This window comes from Anser cygnoides, chromosome Z (assembly GCF_040182565.1).
Source record: "Anser cygnoides isolate HZ-2024a breed goose chromosome Z, Taihu_goose_T2T_genome, whole genome shotgun sequence".
Classification (NCBI taxonomy): Eukaryota; Metazoa; Chordata; class Aves; order Anseriformes; family Anatidae; genus Anser; species Anser cygnoides.
The window spans coordinates 39,699,409-39,717,271 of record NC_089912.1 but is presented as its reverse complement, the minus strand read 5'-3'; the positions used below and the strand labels follow the sequence as shown (position 1 = coordinate 39,717,271).

The 17,863-nt window shown below is 34.8% G+C and overlaps 1 protein-coding gene across 3 annotated transcripts in view; it reads right to left on the bottom strand.

Annotated features, from left to right (window-relative positions):
- The window catches only part of CNTNAP4 (contactin associated protein family member 4), a 269,217-nt gene that overhangs the window by 45,082 nt on the left and 206,272 nt on the right, over positions 1 to 17,863 (bottom strand). For all 3 annotated transcript variants that reach the window (XM_066988102.1, XM_066988100.1, XM_066988101.1), the window contains exons 9-12: positions 16,228 to 16,377; positions 10,668 to 10,839; positions 5,657 to 5,763; positions 3,204 to 3,323 (exon numbers count right to left, since the gene is read on the bottom strand). In XM_066988102.1, the coding sequence (XP_066844203.1) occupies positions 3,204 to 3,323; positions 5,657 to 5,763; positions 10,668 to 10,839; positions 16,228 to 16,377 (549 nt within the window). The remainder of the gene's footprint in view (positions 1 to 3,203; positions 3,324 to 5,656; positions 5,764 to 10,667; positions 10,840 to 16,227; positions 16,378 to 17,863) is intronic.

Below are 17,863 nucleotides of genomic sequence, written 5' to 3'. Positions count from 1 at the left end.
CCGCTGCTTCTTAGGTGAGGTGCCCCTGCTGAGGTGCCCCTCTTAAGTACTTGTACACAAATAGACACAGTATGGGGAATAAACAAGAGTACTTATGCCTGCAGGCCTCTGAACTTGTTGGCCTTATGGAGACATAGTGGGATGACTGGAGTGTTGGAACGGAAGGATACAGTTTTTTTTTTGGAAAGATGTTCAGGGGAGACAAGGAGGGGTTTTTGCTCTCTATGTCAGTGGCCAGCTGGAGTCCACAGAACTCTGCCTGGGAATGCTTTGACTTCAGAAGAGCAGACTTTGACCTCTTCAAGGATCTGCTTGGTGGAGTACCATAGGATACAGCCCTGGACTGAGGGGCCCAGAGACACTGTCTGAGCAGCCAAGGATAAAGTTAGTAAACCTAACACCCACGTAGAATTGCATCTGTCCAAGGACATCGAGAACAACAAGAAGGGATTCACAATAGCACAGGAATTCATTGGTCACTCAGCCTCACTTATAGTGTGCATACAAGGAATATCAGACACTCTCCTTGTTTGTACAGGGAAAAAATATCAGACACTTTTCTTGTGTGTACAGAGATTGCTCCCTCAATTTGTTTGCAATATAAGATAACTCAAATATGGGTGGCTGTTAAAGACTAACATGTTACTGCTGTTTTGTACTTTGCACAAATCTGCTTCTCTATGAAAAGAGAAATATTGAGCTTATGCTGTGTGAAAAGACACACCGAGTTTGTGCCTGTGAGCATCTAACCCCCATGACTGAAATTCATGTCAAGGTAGGGGTTTGCAAACTCTCAGGTAAAGTCAGGTTGGGGCAGTCAAATCAAATTTAGACTCCTCTTTGTGATAATTTTGTAACTTAATGACCAATGTATTTTAAGAAGGCATGAGAAATATATATATATATATATATTTAAGTATGGTAGTAATAATGTTATCATCAATAGATTCAATTGTTATCAATATTGTTATAATCAATGGCTTCAATTGTAGAAAATTGCTAACATTCTAATATTAGTATGAATATTAGAATGCTAGTTAATATTTCTAACTATTTTACAGGGTTGTACTTTATTTAATATCCTACAGACCACACGTGGTCGACACTGAAAAATACCTATAGTAAGCAAAGAACTGGTGGTCACTTAAAGGACAAGTATTCATCAGAAAACCTTGAGGAAACATCAAAGTGAGACACCTGTTCAAAAATACTATACAAAAAGGAGTCTACTTAAAAAACTTTTTTTGTCCTTACTTATCTAATTTTGGCCACATTACATAATATTATTAAACATATGCTCATGGTATGAAAAAGCAGATTTCTGGAAGGACAGCAAACATTTCTTTTTGTACATGCACATGAACAAAAACATATTTAAAGGCTATGCTGAATATAAAAATTAAGAGACAAACTGATCACCTATCACACTCACACACATTTTCAAATCCCTAAATTTAAAAGAAAAATAAAAGCATATCACTGAAAAGTTTGGTCATCTTAACAATCGCTGTGGGCTGTTGGCTTTTCATTCTGAAATTGACCTCCAAAAATAAAAGTGGGGAAAGGTGCCTACCAGGTGCCCAAATATAGAGCTACATGAATGTTCAGACAGTGCTGCAAGAAATGTGGTCATATGCTTTCCCTGACTCTGCTGGGAAAAGAGGATATGAGTTAAGAGAAAACTGGGAAAGGAACAAACACTGAAGATTCATCCTGTCAGACTGCATCCTGAGATGAAGAACTGATCAATGAGGTTTACTTAATGTGGTGAATAAGAAGTGACTGAGGAAAACTGTAACAGCTGTTCATGGACACACAAAAGAGTAAATCAGATGCTACAGACACACCTGACACACATTAAAAAAAAAAAAAAGTGTCTTCTTTCTGCCAGGATTATTTGGTTTTGTTTAGTCTCATAGGACACAAGGATATTTCCTTTTAAGGGTCTGTGCCAATTAGACGTTTGTTTTCTGTGTGCTAACACAGCCTACTGCATAAGTCAAAGTCAGGAGCTGAGATGGTAAGACAAGTTAAATTACACAGATTGATGAAAACTATAAGAATTTCTATTATTTCAATATGTATAAATCTAAAGAATATGTATGATCTAAAGAATTTTATGTTGCTGTTAAATTCAACTAATGCTATTGGCAGACAGAGTCCTGTCAGTCTCTGGAGAAATACATGTGACCGTGATTATTTGATTAAACTACGTATAAATACGTAGTTTAAAAAAATTGTTTAAAGACCCACATCACAAGATTATGATAAGGTTTATAAGTAAAATTTCAGCACTTAGGACATAACTAAGCCAAATTCAATCATAACTTATTCAAGTAATCTTTTATACAGTTAAAAATGTAAAAATTAATTGTCACAAAACATATCTTTTCTTATAAAATAATTGATTTCACCCTTTTTACTGGAAAGAAAAACAAATAAGAAGAAACTAAAGAAAAAAGAAACAACTACAAATAAAGTAATACTAATTTTCAAAAATGCATTTAAATGTAGTTCAATTGGAAGGACATACGTTGATAGGCATGCATAGACAACTTCAACTGGTTTGTTAAAAGTCTGACTGACAACAAACTCTGACATCTAAAACTTCTAGTGATGTAAATGGTCACATATTAAGAACTGGGTGTAGAAAAAGAGGTTGTGTGCTTGAAATTGAGGCTGTGAGAATCTAACTGGTTGGATTTTCATTCTCCAAAAGATCTACTAATTGTCTGAAAAATGAATCTTAACGTCTGTATTCCTTACATCAAACAAAGGCCAGTTCTGAATTATATTTTTTTTCAGAAGCCTTCAGGGAAAAGTCAGTAGTTTTCTCATAAAACATAATGTGTTCCTAATTTATTTAAATGTCCTCATAGAGGCTGTAACCGCAATGAAAAAAAAAAAGCTGCTCCCAAAAAATGAACTAGCATGACATTCTCTCCATACGGAACACATGTCCCAGTTATGCAAAGCACAACAAGAACCCAGTGTTAGATTTACAGCATAAATCCAGTTATTATTTTAATTTCTATGCATAACTCTTTGCCTGATATTCTGACCCAAGGAGCCACCTTCATTTTGTTGTGCATCTATATGTTAAAATTGTGAGCTACAGAGGCTTCTTACTTAATAAACTCTGCTTCAATATAATGAGCATGTATACAGACCCAACAGTGAGTTAACACAGTTTATCACCTCACCTGTCATATTACAGTATACAAGAAACGGTCCCAAGGGGCCACTTCCATCTGAATCAATATTGTAAAAGCCTGAAGTGTTCCCTCTGTGCTTATAGGCTTCACATGATTGTTCGTAGATAGCTGTAAAAGAACATCATAAATGCAATAGCATCGTGTTATATTTTATTTTGTGAATAAAAATAAAAATGTTTGGGGCCCTTGTATGGGGAAAAGAAGTTGTGTATGTTTAAAGCTAAAGAATACAGAAGAAATCACATAATCAAAGTTTTACTTTCATTTGAATTTGTGAAGCACATTTAATTATATATACTGGGATGATCACAAGGAACATTTTCAGGTATTTTCTTCTGTATTTCAGGCTGGAAACTTCACAAGGAAACAGTGAAATATAGATTAAAAAAAAAAAAGTTTTTTAGAAACAGTCGTCTAATGTGAAAGCTAAGAGTATTATTTAGACCCTGGGTATCAGATTTTGAGAAGACAAGCTTTAACAGTCTCAGTTAAATCCGATTTATTTTTTATTTACGTGTCTTTACATACAGCAAAAAGTAAGCAGTGTTCCTAGATATTCTAATTGTTTCCTAGTATTTATTGGCTTTCATGGTTCATGTTTTCTTCTCTTTTTCTTTACACAGTAATGTCATGGTAAATGAATTATCTGAGACTGCAGTAAAAGAACAAAATAAGCAGAGACAAAATGACAGCTTCTCAGTCCCCTGTCATGTGTATTTTATATTAGTCAGCTCCTGAAGAAAAGTCTGTGACAACTTCTTTATGATCAAAAACCTGGAGAATTAACTACTGACTTCAAATCTGTCGTTACACATGTAACCAATGATAATTCCACAGCTAGACCACACTAGCCAACCTATCCATAGCAATCAAGCAGTCATAATATTTGGGTGATTCTTTTCTGGACTGTCTGCTATAACAACAAGACGACTTGAAAATACTCTATCAAAAAGAAAGAGTCATTACATTCAGGAAAAAAATAATAATTAATTACAATGTTTAGATAATTTCGATCTAAACTAAAAAAAAAAGTAAAAAAAAAATTGGTGTAGTAATCGAAAAGAGGTGCTGTTTTAAAAAAGAGGCTATTTTTTGGAAGAACGGGATTTATGGTGGTTTTTATTTATAGTATGTGTGTTTGCTTTTTGCTTACGGTTAGTGACATTAGTGACACATCCCTTAGAATGACAATTAATTCAGATTGCTAACTCAGAGAAATATTCAGAATCCACAAATACATGTCATTTTCAAACAGAAATTTATATTTTTACAGTAAATATTATTACTTAAATATAAACATCACAAAAGAAAAAAAAATTATTTAGTGATTTTTTAAATGAATGTCATAGTTTGTATACGAATATTTCCAAATCAGTAATTTCTAGGCTTATAACAAAAATATTGTTTCTTTAAGAATTAAAGGAGAATTATTTCTTTTGAAATTACCCAGAAGTGTGATAATACGGCCAAAAAATCCCCAAGGGTTCATAGGGCTTAATAACGTTTTGAAATCATTAAAATATTAAATATTTTGGCACTTAAAATGTATTAGTAACATCAGCAGAATCAAGTACTAACCATCTTCTATATTATCTATAGACATAAATACAATATTTTATTCATCACAAACAAATATCCAGAAGGCTTTTACGTGTTCTTTTTTTGTTTGTTTTTTTGCTGTTTGTTTTGACATTGAATAAGAACTCTATAATGCTTATCAGATTATTAGATTTTCCACAGAGTCCAAATAATTAGGAAACAGTGGTCTCCATCTGTCCTCATAGACATCGTCAGTTGATTCAATATATGATTTTTTAAATTATAATAAACCAAACACATTCATCTTCAGTTGAGGCTTCTCATAGGTATAGGTTATGCACTGTGGTATTCAAAAGCATGTGTACTATTTGAAAAGTCATCACAGTTTTTGAGTCTATACAAGCAAGATTTAATAGGTGACCTTTTTGTTTGTTTATTTGTTTTGTTATGCTAGTTTTGCTGAATTCACCCTACTGGAATTTCACCTAACCTACTCACTGATTCAACAAACTATAAAAATATGTGTTCATGTATGTGATGACGTTTACACAAGAGTGTAGTCCTACTGTCTTAATATATATATTTATATATATATTCTTGTCATAAACACAATTATGAATGATTTTCTGATTCATTGGTGGAACTATGGACAAAAGGTATTACCAACCAACTCATGTAACCTATTAAAAATGTGAAAAAGGCACAAATAAACAATTAGTTTATTCTGTTAACAGATTTTGAATTCTCAAGGCCTTTGTTTGAACCAGCTTCTGAATATTTACATGGCAGAAAAATCTAATATAAATGATTAATATAAATGTCACACTTCCAGGAGGAAAGAAAAGGAGGGGAAGAATGAATCTATGACAAATAAAAGCAGTTAGAAAACATCTTATACTTACGATAATGACAAGTAGCTCCCTTGTAACCAGTATTGGTACAGTTACAGTAGAAGCTGTTCCAGGACTGTGAACATTCCCCACCATGTTCACAGTAATTAGGCAAGCATCTAAAATGACAAACAAAGATCATTCTCACTCTCATTTCCCTTCTCTTACTTGGCACTTATATTTATTAGTAGAAGCAAAATCATGAAAAAGAAATATAACAATGTACATGAAGATATTCTTCAGTCTCTTTGAAGAAGATATCTTTAACCCTACTAGAAAAATAAGATATTTTCTCTTCAGCTTTCCCCCTATTCTTATTACCTAGCAGAAAGATACTAATTATGCAATAAACTTGTGAGAATATAACTAATTAAAATATAAGATGCATAGTTATCACTTATTGCCTATCAACTATCTTCAATGCAATATAGATTGATAAATGAATGAAATATTTACATGCTGATAGACCACTAGAAAATTAAAATAAACAAAAGCAAATATTTGAACCAGAATGTGAATATATTTTTAATGAAGAAATAATAATATTAAAATCTTCATATGACAATTATGTTATTTTATTTATTTATTTATTTATTTATTTGCATTGTCTGCTTCTTGCCATGGATACAAACTATAGAAAAATCTATTTTTTCGAAATAACAACTAATTGCTACAAATGTCATTACTGTTGTATATTTATTATTTATTTATTCTAAGAGAAAAAATTGCCAGTGCCACTCTTTTTTATACACACATATATAACTATTTCTTTATAGACACATAGAATGCTTTGGATTGTAAGGGACCTTAAAGATAATCTAATTCCTCCCCCCACCCCCCCTCCACCACGAGAAGGGGCACCTCTCACAATAGAAGGTTGCTCAAAACCCCATCCAACCTCGCCTTAAATACTTCCAGGGGTGGGGCACTCACAACTTCTCTGGGCAACCTGTTCCAGTGCCTCACCACCGCCACAGTAACAAATTTCTTCCGAATATCTAATCTAAATCTACGCACTTTTAGTTTAAAACCGTTACTCCTTGTCTTAACACTACACCCCCTGCTATTCTGGTGTGCATTTGTTTGTTTGTTTATACAACACACTGGTGCCAAGACACCAAAATCAGTAACTCCTGATAGGAAATCATGTTTCTGTGCAAGGCTTAATGTAATTATAACAGATTCATCTGGTACTCCCTCTTCAGAGATTAAATGTGCTAACTTTGTAAGGCATTTAGAATGACATTTTGGCCTATTAATTTAAAGTTATTTTATCATTTGTTTATTCATAATTAGTAGTTATTAAACCAATATATACAAAGGACCTGAGAGAAAGGATATTAAACAAAAATATATTAAGAGAATTATTTGCATGCCCAAGAGGAATATGAACAATGAAGCAATATAAAGATATTAGACAATGAAAAGGCTAAATGAAGAAGGCATGTGAGAGTCATCATGTTAGAAACATACGAGAAGGAATTAGAAAGTTTCTGGAACTAAGTAAAATAAATAAATAAGGAAATGGTTGGGAGTTTTTGCTTGTTTAAAAAATAACAGGATAATATATGAAAATGAATAATTAATCATCTGTCAGTACAGACTAAATGTAAAGAACACTGCTGAATGTTTATATATGAAAGATATAGAATGTAGTCAATATAGTTATTTTCAGTTTATCATTAAATCTAATTTCAGATCACTATTTGAGCAGTAATTTTCATTTGTATTCATGCACTTTATATGTGTAAAACATTTACATTTGTTGTTCCACTTTTTCTACTATAAAACCCATCAGTAACTCCAGTATTTGGGCAGTGTTTCAATGTTTTGACTTGAAAATGTAAAGACTCTTATAATGAGTCAAGGATAAATAAGCTGTTTGCTTGCCTTCAGCTTTCGGGAAAGTTTCTGCCATTTGGAGCGTAGCGGCAAAAACACTGAGTACATGAAAAACTAAAGACATGGAGAAAGCATTATAGTGAGAGAATATTGTCTCAAAACTATAGGGTGCAAAAAAATGATAAAAGCTATTGAAAACTGTTAATATGTGCAAGAAATTTTAAAGGTGACAGAAGAGAAGGAGAATACATGTTATCAGCTGGGTTTATGGTGAGATGTAGAAATAGTTTGGTAAAGAGAAACATGAATTTTGTTCCAGATAATGAGCTACAGACAGCAAAGGCAATGGGACTTGTGAAGAAACTGGAAAGAAACAATTTCTCCCCAGGACGGCTAGTACAAGACCAGGAATACTTCAAAAAAATGGTTTATTTTGAAATAATAGATGATGTACATAATGAAATTGATGAAAATAAATTGATTTAACTTCTACTTTGCTAAGGTAGGAAGGCATATGATAATCATTATGAGACTGGAAATTCAAAAATAAAAGGATTAATATTGTGTCAGAAAGCTAATGAAAATTGTGGAAAAGAGTTTGGGAAGTTTAAGTGGTATAAACAAGCCCAAACAACAGCAACAACAAAATATTGCTATGTTTTTGACACACACACACACACACACACACACACACACAAACAAAAACAAAGAAACAAACTAACAAAACCCAACTATCTTATAAGAAAGGCTATATATATGTCTAAAACCATTGGTGCAGTATTTAAAAGCAACAAAAAGTTAAAAGGGTAGGCTAAAATTCTAAATAAACTTGCACTACTGTAGTGGTTTTACTCAGCTGGGCAGCCAAACTCCATCACACCTTCTCACTCCCCTTCCTCAAAGGGAAAATATGAAGGAAAGTGGTCAAGTGTTGAGATAAGAATAGATCACTCAACAGTTATCATCATGGGAAGAAAAAAAAAAAAAAGAAAGAAAAAAAATAAAGAGCATTGGGGGATTAATAAAATTTGTTACCTATTACAAGCTAGAGCAGTGAGAAACTCAAAACAAACTAAAAATACCTCCCCGCCCCATCCACCCTCTTCTACCTCCTTCCACCAAGTGTCACAGGGGAATGGGGGCTGTAGTCAGTCCTTAACACTTCATCTCTGATGCTTCTTCACAGTCATTCTATGTCCCTACTCCAGCATGGGGTCCCTCCCACAGGATGCCACCCTTCCTGAACTGAGCCTGAGGGGACTTCCCACAGGCAGCAGCTCTTCAAAAACTGCTCCAAATATGGGTCCGTAACACGGGGTCTATCCGTCAGGAGTAAACTGCTCCAGCATGGGTCCCTCACCAGCGGCAGCTCCCCCCAGAACCCCTGCTCTTGCGTGGGCTCCTCTCCACGGGCTGCATCTCTGGCCCAGGGCCTGCTCCTGCAGGGGCTCTCCATGGGCTGCAGCCTCCTCCAGGCCACATCCACCTGTTCCACCGGGGGCTCCTCCATGGGCTGCAGTATGGAGATTTGCTCCACGTGGGACCCATGGGCTGCAGGGGGACAGCCTGCCCCACCATGGGTCTCTCCACAGGCTGCAGGGGAACTTCTGCTCAAGCACTTGGAGCACCTCCTGCACCCTCTGCTCTTACTTTCTTGTCTGCTGGGCTGCTTCTCACTCCTCACTCTCTCAGCTGCTGTTGGTCAGCATTTTTTTTCCGTTTCTTAAATCTGCTCTCACAGAGGCACAACCAACATCGCTTATTGGACAGTGGTGGGTCCCTTTGGAGCCAGCTGAAACTGGCCTTTATCTAACATGGGGTAGCTTCTGGACTCTTCTTACACAGGCCACCCCTGCAGCCCCTCACTACTAAAATTTTGCCTTGTAAACACAATACAACTGCTCAGTGAAAATGCCATGCCATCTGGAACACTGTAAATAATTCTGTATTTCTGTGTTCTAGGATCCACTAACTTCATACATATACGTCACAAACTTTTTTTTTTTTTTTAAACCAACATATGGTACATGCTTTACTATGTACCAGAATATGTAAAGCATACCACGTTCTCTGAATGTGTTTGGTAAGATGTCTCCGTATTTATGGAGGAAGTGATTGTTCACAAATCACAGCTCTGAGTTTAGCATTTTGAGTGTTCCTTAGTTATATACATACAGATTTAAATATCTATGTTAAAAAGAGAGAGTAGTTAGTACCAATTATATTATCAGTCAATTTCTTGATATTTTCCATTCAAAATCTTGTTTAGATCTCCATTTAAGTGTTTGACTAAAGAATATCCATTGCATTCTTTAAACCTGACTCTGCTCCTCATTCTTACTACTAACAACAACAAACAAACAAAACACCGCATAATGAAAGTGAGTAGGAAGTTCAATTCCAGAGTGTTGAAATACAGCAATATGGTGCTTTAGAAGCCAGAAGAAAGTGGGAAGTGTTACAAAGGCTATTAGAAAGGAGAAGGAGAGGGTGAAATAAGTGAAAAATGAGAAAATGAATCAAAAGACTGTAGGGTAAGGGAAAGTTGAGAAGAAACATATGCTATATTCCAAATAGAAGTCTCTAACAGGTTGTATATACTTATCCTCTGCTTCCTCCACACTGAACTCCAGCAAATTCCTTCCACTTGTTCTATTTCGGAGAAGGTGTGTAGACTTTCCTCCTTCCAAAGGGAGCCATTTCAACTGGTCATTCTTAAAAAAAATACCCTCTCACACTAGTTACAATTAGTTCTGACCTGAGCATAAAATAAAGATTGCTCACTCATTGTGAGGGTGTTTCCACTATGTTTCTGGATGGGTAAAATATAGGAAAAGCAATAATTTGTAAAGAACATAGGATTTCAAATGATGAATGGGATTTCAAATGTCACAGAAAGAGATTTGTGTCTACCGTGTTACAAAACAAAAATTTAAAATATTAAAAATTAGCCAGAAATATCAAATACTTTTAACCTCATATATTGTAAAGTTATTTGCAGTGCAGCAAAATATTCTGTTTGCTTTTCTATGTATACTTAAATTCTTCTATACTTTTGAATGTTTGTGAAAGAAGCATGCAATTTTGTAAGCATTTTGTTCCTGGTCATGAGGTCAGTATTTGAAACAATAACAAAAAAATCAAATATATAAATAAATATATATATATATAATTTTCTTACCTGTCTATAATGCCACATAAATCTATCTGAAGGTCGCTGAAATTGCCAAAAATATTTTGCTGAACTGAGTTCATATCCACTGCTTTGTTGCCAATAGAAATGAGTTGCATACATCCTTGAAAGCCACCAAATGAGCTTTTACATTCAGAATTGTTTTCACTGTTCGGGCAGCCTGAAAGAAGCATAAATCCTTGAGCTGAAAAAAATACTTTAGTGAAAATATTATATATATATCAGAATTTGGTATTTTTCAGGTGTAGCAAATTTTGTGGCCATGTTTATCCAGAAACACTTCTGATTTATCATGTCTGTGCAAGAGTAAAGAAATATGGTTGTTCAATCTTACTTTTAATAATATGTGCAAGTCATTGCTACAGGGTACAGGATAACCCAAACAGCAGTTCCAAAATAATTAAGGGAATCAATATGTGAACAGATTCACCAAATGATCTTAGTCACAAAATGTTGGGTTAAAATACAGGCTGACTGTGATCTGGACAAGTTTCGAGTCATAACTGAAGTCAAAGAAAATGAGCTACAAAGTACAAGAGTTTTTCTTTATCAAACTATCCAGAAGATTTCTGAAAAATGAAGACAATTTCTAGATGTTTTTAATCCATGAACCAACTAGGAAAGATGCTTTATTGAAAACTGCTGCTCCTAGACAAGTTAAAAAATGAAGATGTGAACATCAAGGCTAGTCTTTGTTGCATCAAACATGAGACTGTGGAGTTTAAGATCCAGAGACAAGAGAGTGAGAAAGCAAACAAACAAACACAGAAGTACAACTATGGATTTCAGAAGAGCCCATGTTGGTTTGTTCAGGGACATGTTTTGAGGATCAAATGACAAGGGCCTAGAGCCTCGGGAATTGCAGAATTGCCTGAGATCTTTTTTCTTCAGTCTTGACTGGTAAAGACTAAACCTCAGACTTCCCTTGTCCCAGCAAAGTATGAGGTAGGGAAGTAGTAGCCACAGAACAGGAAAAAAAAGAGTCTAAGAGGTATCTGAGAGCACTGGAAGAGCTGGCCAATATCATTGCAACATCCAATGTTGCCACTGTTAAACTATTATCATTTTAATCCTTAAAATATTTTGGTAATTAGGTGGGCTTCTTGATGACTGGAAAAGGCAGATGTTACACTCACCTTCAAGAAGGCCAAGAAGTAGGGCCCAGAGAGCCAGGGACTAGTCAGCCTTTCCTCAGTACCTGGGAAGTTCATGGAGCAAATCCTCTTATATGCTATGTGACGTACAAAAAGGTAATTAGAGACAGCTGACATGGATTATACCTTGACTTTAGCAAAACCATCGGCAGTTTTCTGCAGTTTCCATATCATTGGATTGATGAGATGTCAGTGGGATAAGTGGACAATCAATGATGAAAGTCTAGCTGATGTTCAGTGGTCTTTCAGGGATCAGTCCTGGGAACTATGCTGTTTAAAGTCTTCATTAACATTAGGGAGACAGGACAGAGTGCACTCTCAGAATGCTTGTGACTGATACTAAGTTGGGGGAAAGGGTCAATATGCTGGAGAGCAAGGCTGCAACTGGGCAAGCAGGAGAAAAGGGGTGACAGGGATACCATGAAGTTTAGCAAGAACAAGTACAAGGTGTTTCTTCTGGGATAAAATAAGCCCATGTAACAGTGCAGGCTACTGCCTAGGAGGCAGATCCACAGAGAAAGTCTTGGTGTCCTGATGGACAACAGATGCACCATGAGACATGAATGTGCATTTATGGCACAGAAGGCTAATGGAATTAACAAAAGTAGTGCCAGCAAGTCTAGACAAGTGGCCTTTCCCTGTCTTTGGCAACTGTGAGACCACATCTGGAGTGCCATGTCCAGTTCTGGACTTCCCAATAAACAAAATATATTGACATCCTTGCGTGAGGTCACAAATATGATCAAGGGAGTTGAATGGACAGGATGTATTTTAAGATGCTGAGAGAGCTGGGTCTGACCAGTCTTAAGGAGGAAAGGTAAAGATATCTGAGAAGGAGATGCAGGGAAGGAGACAGCCTCTTTCCGGAAGTCTACAGTGATTAGAGGAGAGGGAAGAGACAACAATCAGAAATGGCAAATTCAAATCACATATCAGCAAAAATAAATTTATACTTTTTAACCATGAAGGTGTTCAATACAGGAACAAGTTAGGGAGATTTCCATCCTTGGAGGTGTATAATCTGTACATTCTGATCTAATCAGATTGGTTTTGAGCAGGAGACTGGACTAGGCAACCTCTGGAATTCCTGTCTGTGATTGACATTCTGAAAGAATGTAATACAGTAATTTGTATATTATTTTACTGATAATGATCCTGAAATGCAATTTACTTATTACCAGTTAAATAAACAGTATTAATAAAAGCTGATTTGGTTTAAACCATATCAATTGAGAAGTTTTTCCCTATGACAGCTGAACACTGTATGACAAAATATGCCTGAATATTTTTATCTTTGTCTGTCTTCCAAAGGTCAATATTTATTCTGGAGCAAGGGCCGTATTTGATCTTAATCAAACAATGCTACTTTTTGTTTTACAATATTCAAAAAGTTTCTTGTTCCATGATGTTAGGAAGCAGAGACTATTAAGATACTTTTCTGTTTCACAGAGCAAATGGGTATTTTCTGAAGTCCTGCAAATAATGTGCAGAGATTTATTTTTCCAGGAAGCAAAATGATAATGGAAACTGGTATATATATTCAAAGGAATATGCAAAAACAAAAATAAAATTGATATATTTTTAAGAAGTATATAATAGAAAATGAACTAAATGACATAAAATAAGTAAATAAATTCTCAGTGTCTTTTTCTCTGGTGAGGTACCAAATTGTTCAAAACTGTTACTACCTTTCTAAAGGAAAATGTATATTAACTACTTTGCATATTGCTGTAAGAATAACAAATCTGTGGATTTGCTAAAATCTAAACAGGAACAGAGCAACTTTACAGTATCACAAACATTTTGATAAATCAATTAAAGGTCTTAAACAAATTCTCTATAGCACTATATAATAAAATGTTAAAAACAAACAAACAAACAAAAAAATCTGTCATTTGTGCTAAAAAAAATCTGACATTCATTTGAGTGTGAAAGACTTCCAGGGGAATCCATACCAAAAAATAAAATAAAATAAAATAAAATAAAATAAAATAAAATAAAATAAAATAAAATAAATATTAAAAAAGGTGAATGCAGAAAAAGTTTACATCTCTAACTTTTCTGTTCAACAAGATTTTGCCTCAGATTTTCCTTATCATCTGTCTTTTTAAAATGTTGTCTTCTAGTTCTGTTAGAGAAAAGTCAACTCATAATGACTATTACTGAAAGTGAGATTCCTTCTTCTTATTATGGGCCAAATATTAATAACAGAAGGAAATAGTTTAATAATTAAATTTACTCCATGTGCTTATTGCAAATGTAAATAATATCTTTTTTCCCTTATAGTTGCAAAGTTTTTATTCCACGAACTGAGAGCAGTCGTATATTCTTGACTAGGAGTTATGCTGACATAATTCTAAATTACCTTCATGTTTATCACACATTTCCTCAGCTAAACTTCCACATTTTTTTGCATATTCTGTATTCTTTATAACAAGTAAAATGACCATTGTGTCCCCAGGGCATCTATTCTGGAAGACTCTTATTCACATTTAAACAACCAGCATACAGAAAAATGGTAAATATTTGTACAAACTTGGAAATGCACTGTATACATTTTGATGGTAGAATATGGCAATGTTCCCTGCAATGTTTACTGGTGTATTCAGAAATGTGGGAACCTGGACCTATGTAGAAATAAAAATCTACAAAATACCTTCTTGCTATTCAACGTCCATATTCTGTATCTTTCTCTGATTATCAACCAGTTCAGGATGTATCTTTACTAGAGAAGGCTAGACACCAGACCTGAAAAATCCACAAATGGTCTGGTAACAATTCCTAGATTTACTTTCTGCTTGTGAGCTTTTTTTTTTTTTTTTTTTCTTTCTCCAAGGGAACTAATCTGTGGACAATGACTTGGTCCAGATGCATTTAGTGTTTTATACGCATTCTGACTTTTATTTATTTATTTATTTATTTTTAATAAATTGTTTAGTCATAAGCTAGTAAGAGATGAAGATTTAAGGTAGTGTTAAATAATGTATTCAGATTCTGTCTAATGTTGCTATTATGCACTCCATTCCTAATTTATCTAGGTTTATGACAACCTGCACAATTATATCAATAAATATTAATGACAAAATCATTTGATGACTTTCTGCTTAAAAAGAAGATCACAGAATCATACAGTCATACAATCATTAAGGTTGGAAAAGACCTTCAAGATCATCTGGTCCAACCATCACCCTACTACCGATATCACCCACTAAACCATGTCCCTAAGTGCCACTTCCAAACTTTCCTTAAACACCCTCGGAGATGGTGACTCCACCACCTTCCTGGGCAACCCATTCCAGTGCCTCACTACTCTTTCTGAGAAGAAATGTCTCCTAATTTCTAATCTAAACCTCCCCTGGTGCAACTTGAGGCCATTTCCTCTAGTTCTATCACAAGTTATCTGTGAGAAGAGGCTGACCCCCAGCTCCCCACGACTTTCTTTCAGGAAGTTGTAGAGAGCAATATTGTTTCCCCTAAGCCTCCTCTTCTCCAGACTAAACAACCCCAGTTCCCTCATCCACTCCTCTTAGGACTTGCGTTCCAGGCCCTTCACCAGCTTTGTAGCCCTTCTTTGGAAATCCTCCAGGGCCTCAAGGTCATTCTTGTATTGAGGGGCCCAAAACTGAACACAGTACTTGAGGTGCAGCCTCACCAGAGCAGAGTACAAGGGAACAACCAGCTTCCTGGTCCTGCTGGATACACTAATCCTGGCACAAGCCAGGATGCTGTTGGCCTTCTTGGCCACCTGGGCACACTGCCAGCTCATGTTCAGAGCTCTAGTGAAACTAGGACACCTATAAGCTTTTAGAGAGAAGTTATGTTCTCCAAACATAATATTGTTGTGCTACTGTGGTCAAAAACATTTTTTTTCGATTGTGTATCGTGCAATGAATAAGTATGGATCTAAGGAGGATATTTGCACAAGTAAACATGTACTTCAGGTGAAGTCTTGAAGTCAGCCCAGTGGAAGATTCTCAGAAAATGTATTAATAATCCCTGCCCCACCCCCCCATTAAAAAAAAAAAAAAAGAGAGAGAGAGACTTAGCAAAACAATGACTGCATAACAAAAGAGACTTGTGTACCTATTTGATTGATTGTCAGCCATGCTAAGTTTAATTATCAGGACATGATACTAGAAAACTATGTTCTAGAAATTGACAAAGGATTTAGGGTGGTAATTTATTCTACTTAGCATGATAAAATTTTTAAGAAATGTGAACCCAAAAATATCATAGCAGTTACTGAGAAACCAGTACTCTAAGAGATATCTGAGTTAGGCAACAAAGGCTTGAAGCAAGCCAAATCATTGTTGCTGTTTGATTAGCTATGTCTGCAAAAATTTACATTTAACTGTGATATTGCCAGCATAAATAAGCAATAAGCAATATTTCACCTCCAAAGTAGAATGTGTCTGCTGAATAAATTTGCAGAGATATGGAGGAATAAGCAGATGAGGTCATATCGTTGTCCACTATTAAGATGATACGATTTCTTTTGGCAGAGAATAGTACAGAATGCCACTGACCATTATTTAATCCAGCACCTAGGATGGAAACAAAAAGCAAAATGAAGGACAGACACCCATTATTTGTTATATTATCTGGATGTTATAAATTAGAAAGGAGAAGAAACCAGTACAGTAGCAATCATAGCAAAAATAACAACTCCAGGAGATAATGAAAGGAGGAAAAAAAAAAAAAAAAAGAAGATAGAGACTTTGTCTGTTCCCTTGCTTCACTTCTGATTTAAAAGAAAAAAAAAATGTATTTTAGTGAATAAGCTTTACCATTATAATGCTCCTAATTATCAGTAACATATATATTTAATGTAGGGACTATGAAAAGTATCCTCTCAATCTGAGGAGGTTATCACTAAGGCATTATTGTGATGGTTGATACAGTATTTAACACATAATACACATTTTTATTGCACTGTCACAAGTTATTTCTTCATCTTTTAAAATCAAAGGTAGTCATTACATTAAAATGCAGAAAAATAACTATCCTGTAGACGTAAAAAGCTTCATCAAGCATCATGTCAATGTCAATTTTTTTTATTTTTTTTTTTTTTTCAGTTCCTCTTAGAAATATATTGGAAAACATGGAAAATATATTGGAAATAAATGGGTAAATTTTGGGACTACTTTCTCGGTGTCTAGCCTCTAACACCAATTTACATTACCTCTGTCTGTGTAAGTGTAATGAGCAATGAAGCAATATACCCAAAGCAGTTATTCTGGAACATGCCTGCATATATAGATTTAAATACATTTTATTCTAAGCAGCACATAAACACTTACTATCTTTACATAAGTGATATAAATCAATTATGTCCTTGAGTGGTTTTAGAACTATGATACTTCTTTGAGAGAACTACAAAGAATACAGCCTTTGAGTTATTTAAAGTTTTTTCTTGACTGCAATGTCTCAGATTTGTGATGTGATTTCCCTGTTGAAATTTCATGTATTTTTATAGTACTCTCTAGAATTTGCTCTATATTCTAGAAATAAATATTCGGACAGTTAACAGATTTGTTCAAACAGAAGGAAAAGAAAGCAAAATATAAAAGTGACAGGTTTCAAACAACTAAATTGCATTATAACTAGGACTCATATATTTCAAACTAGCACAGTCTAAACACAAAATTTCAGCATACAATTAAGAGATAAATCTTAGAATTACTTCTAAATTCAAATAAAATATCATTTAGAAACTGTCTGTAATATATTAAATACAATATTAGATATACGCACCATTTACATGACTTGTTTCCTTACTTCAACTGATACATTTGTCAGGGACTACACAAGAAGAAATCTTATCCTCTAATGATAGTAACATTTGCTTTATGTCCAGTTTAAGTGGAATTATATAAAAAACTATGGCGCATATATTACCTCTGTGTTGCACTTCAAGCAACCATTCCCTCTTCTAATATAATCACAGAAAGCACAGGACCATAGTCACAGATTTTCTGATAACATTCTGGCAATTGATTTTGTTTGCAGTCTGTTATGAGAAGTGTCATT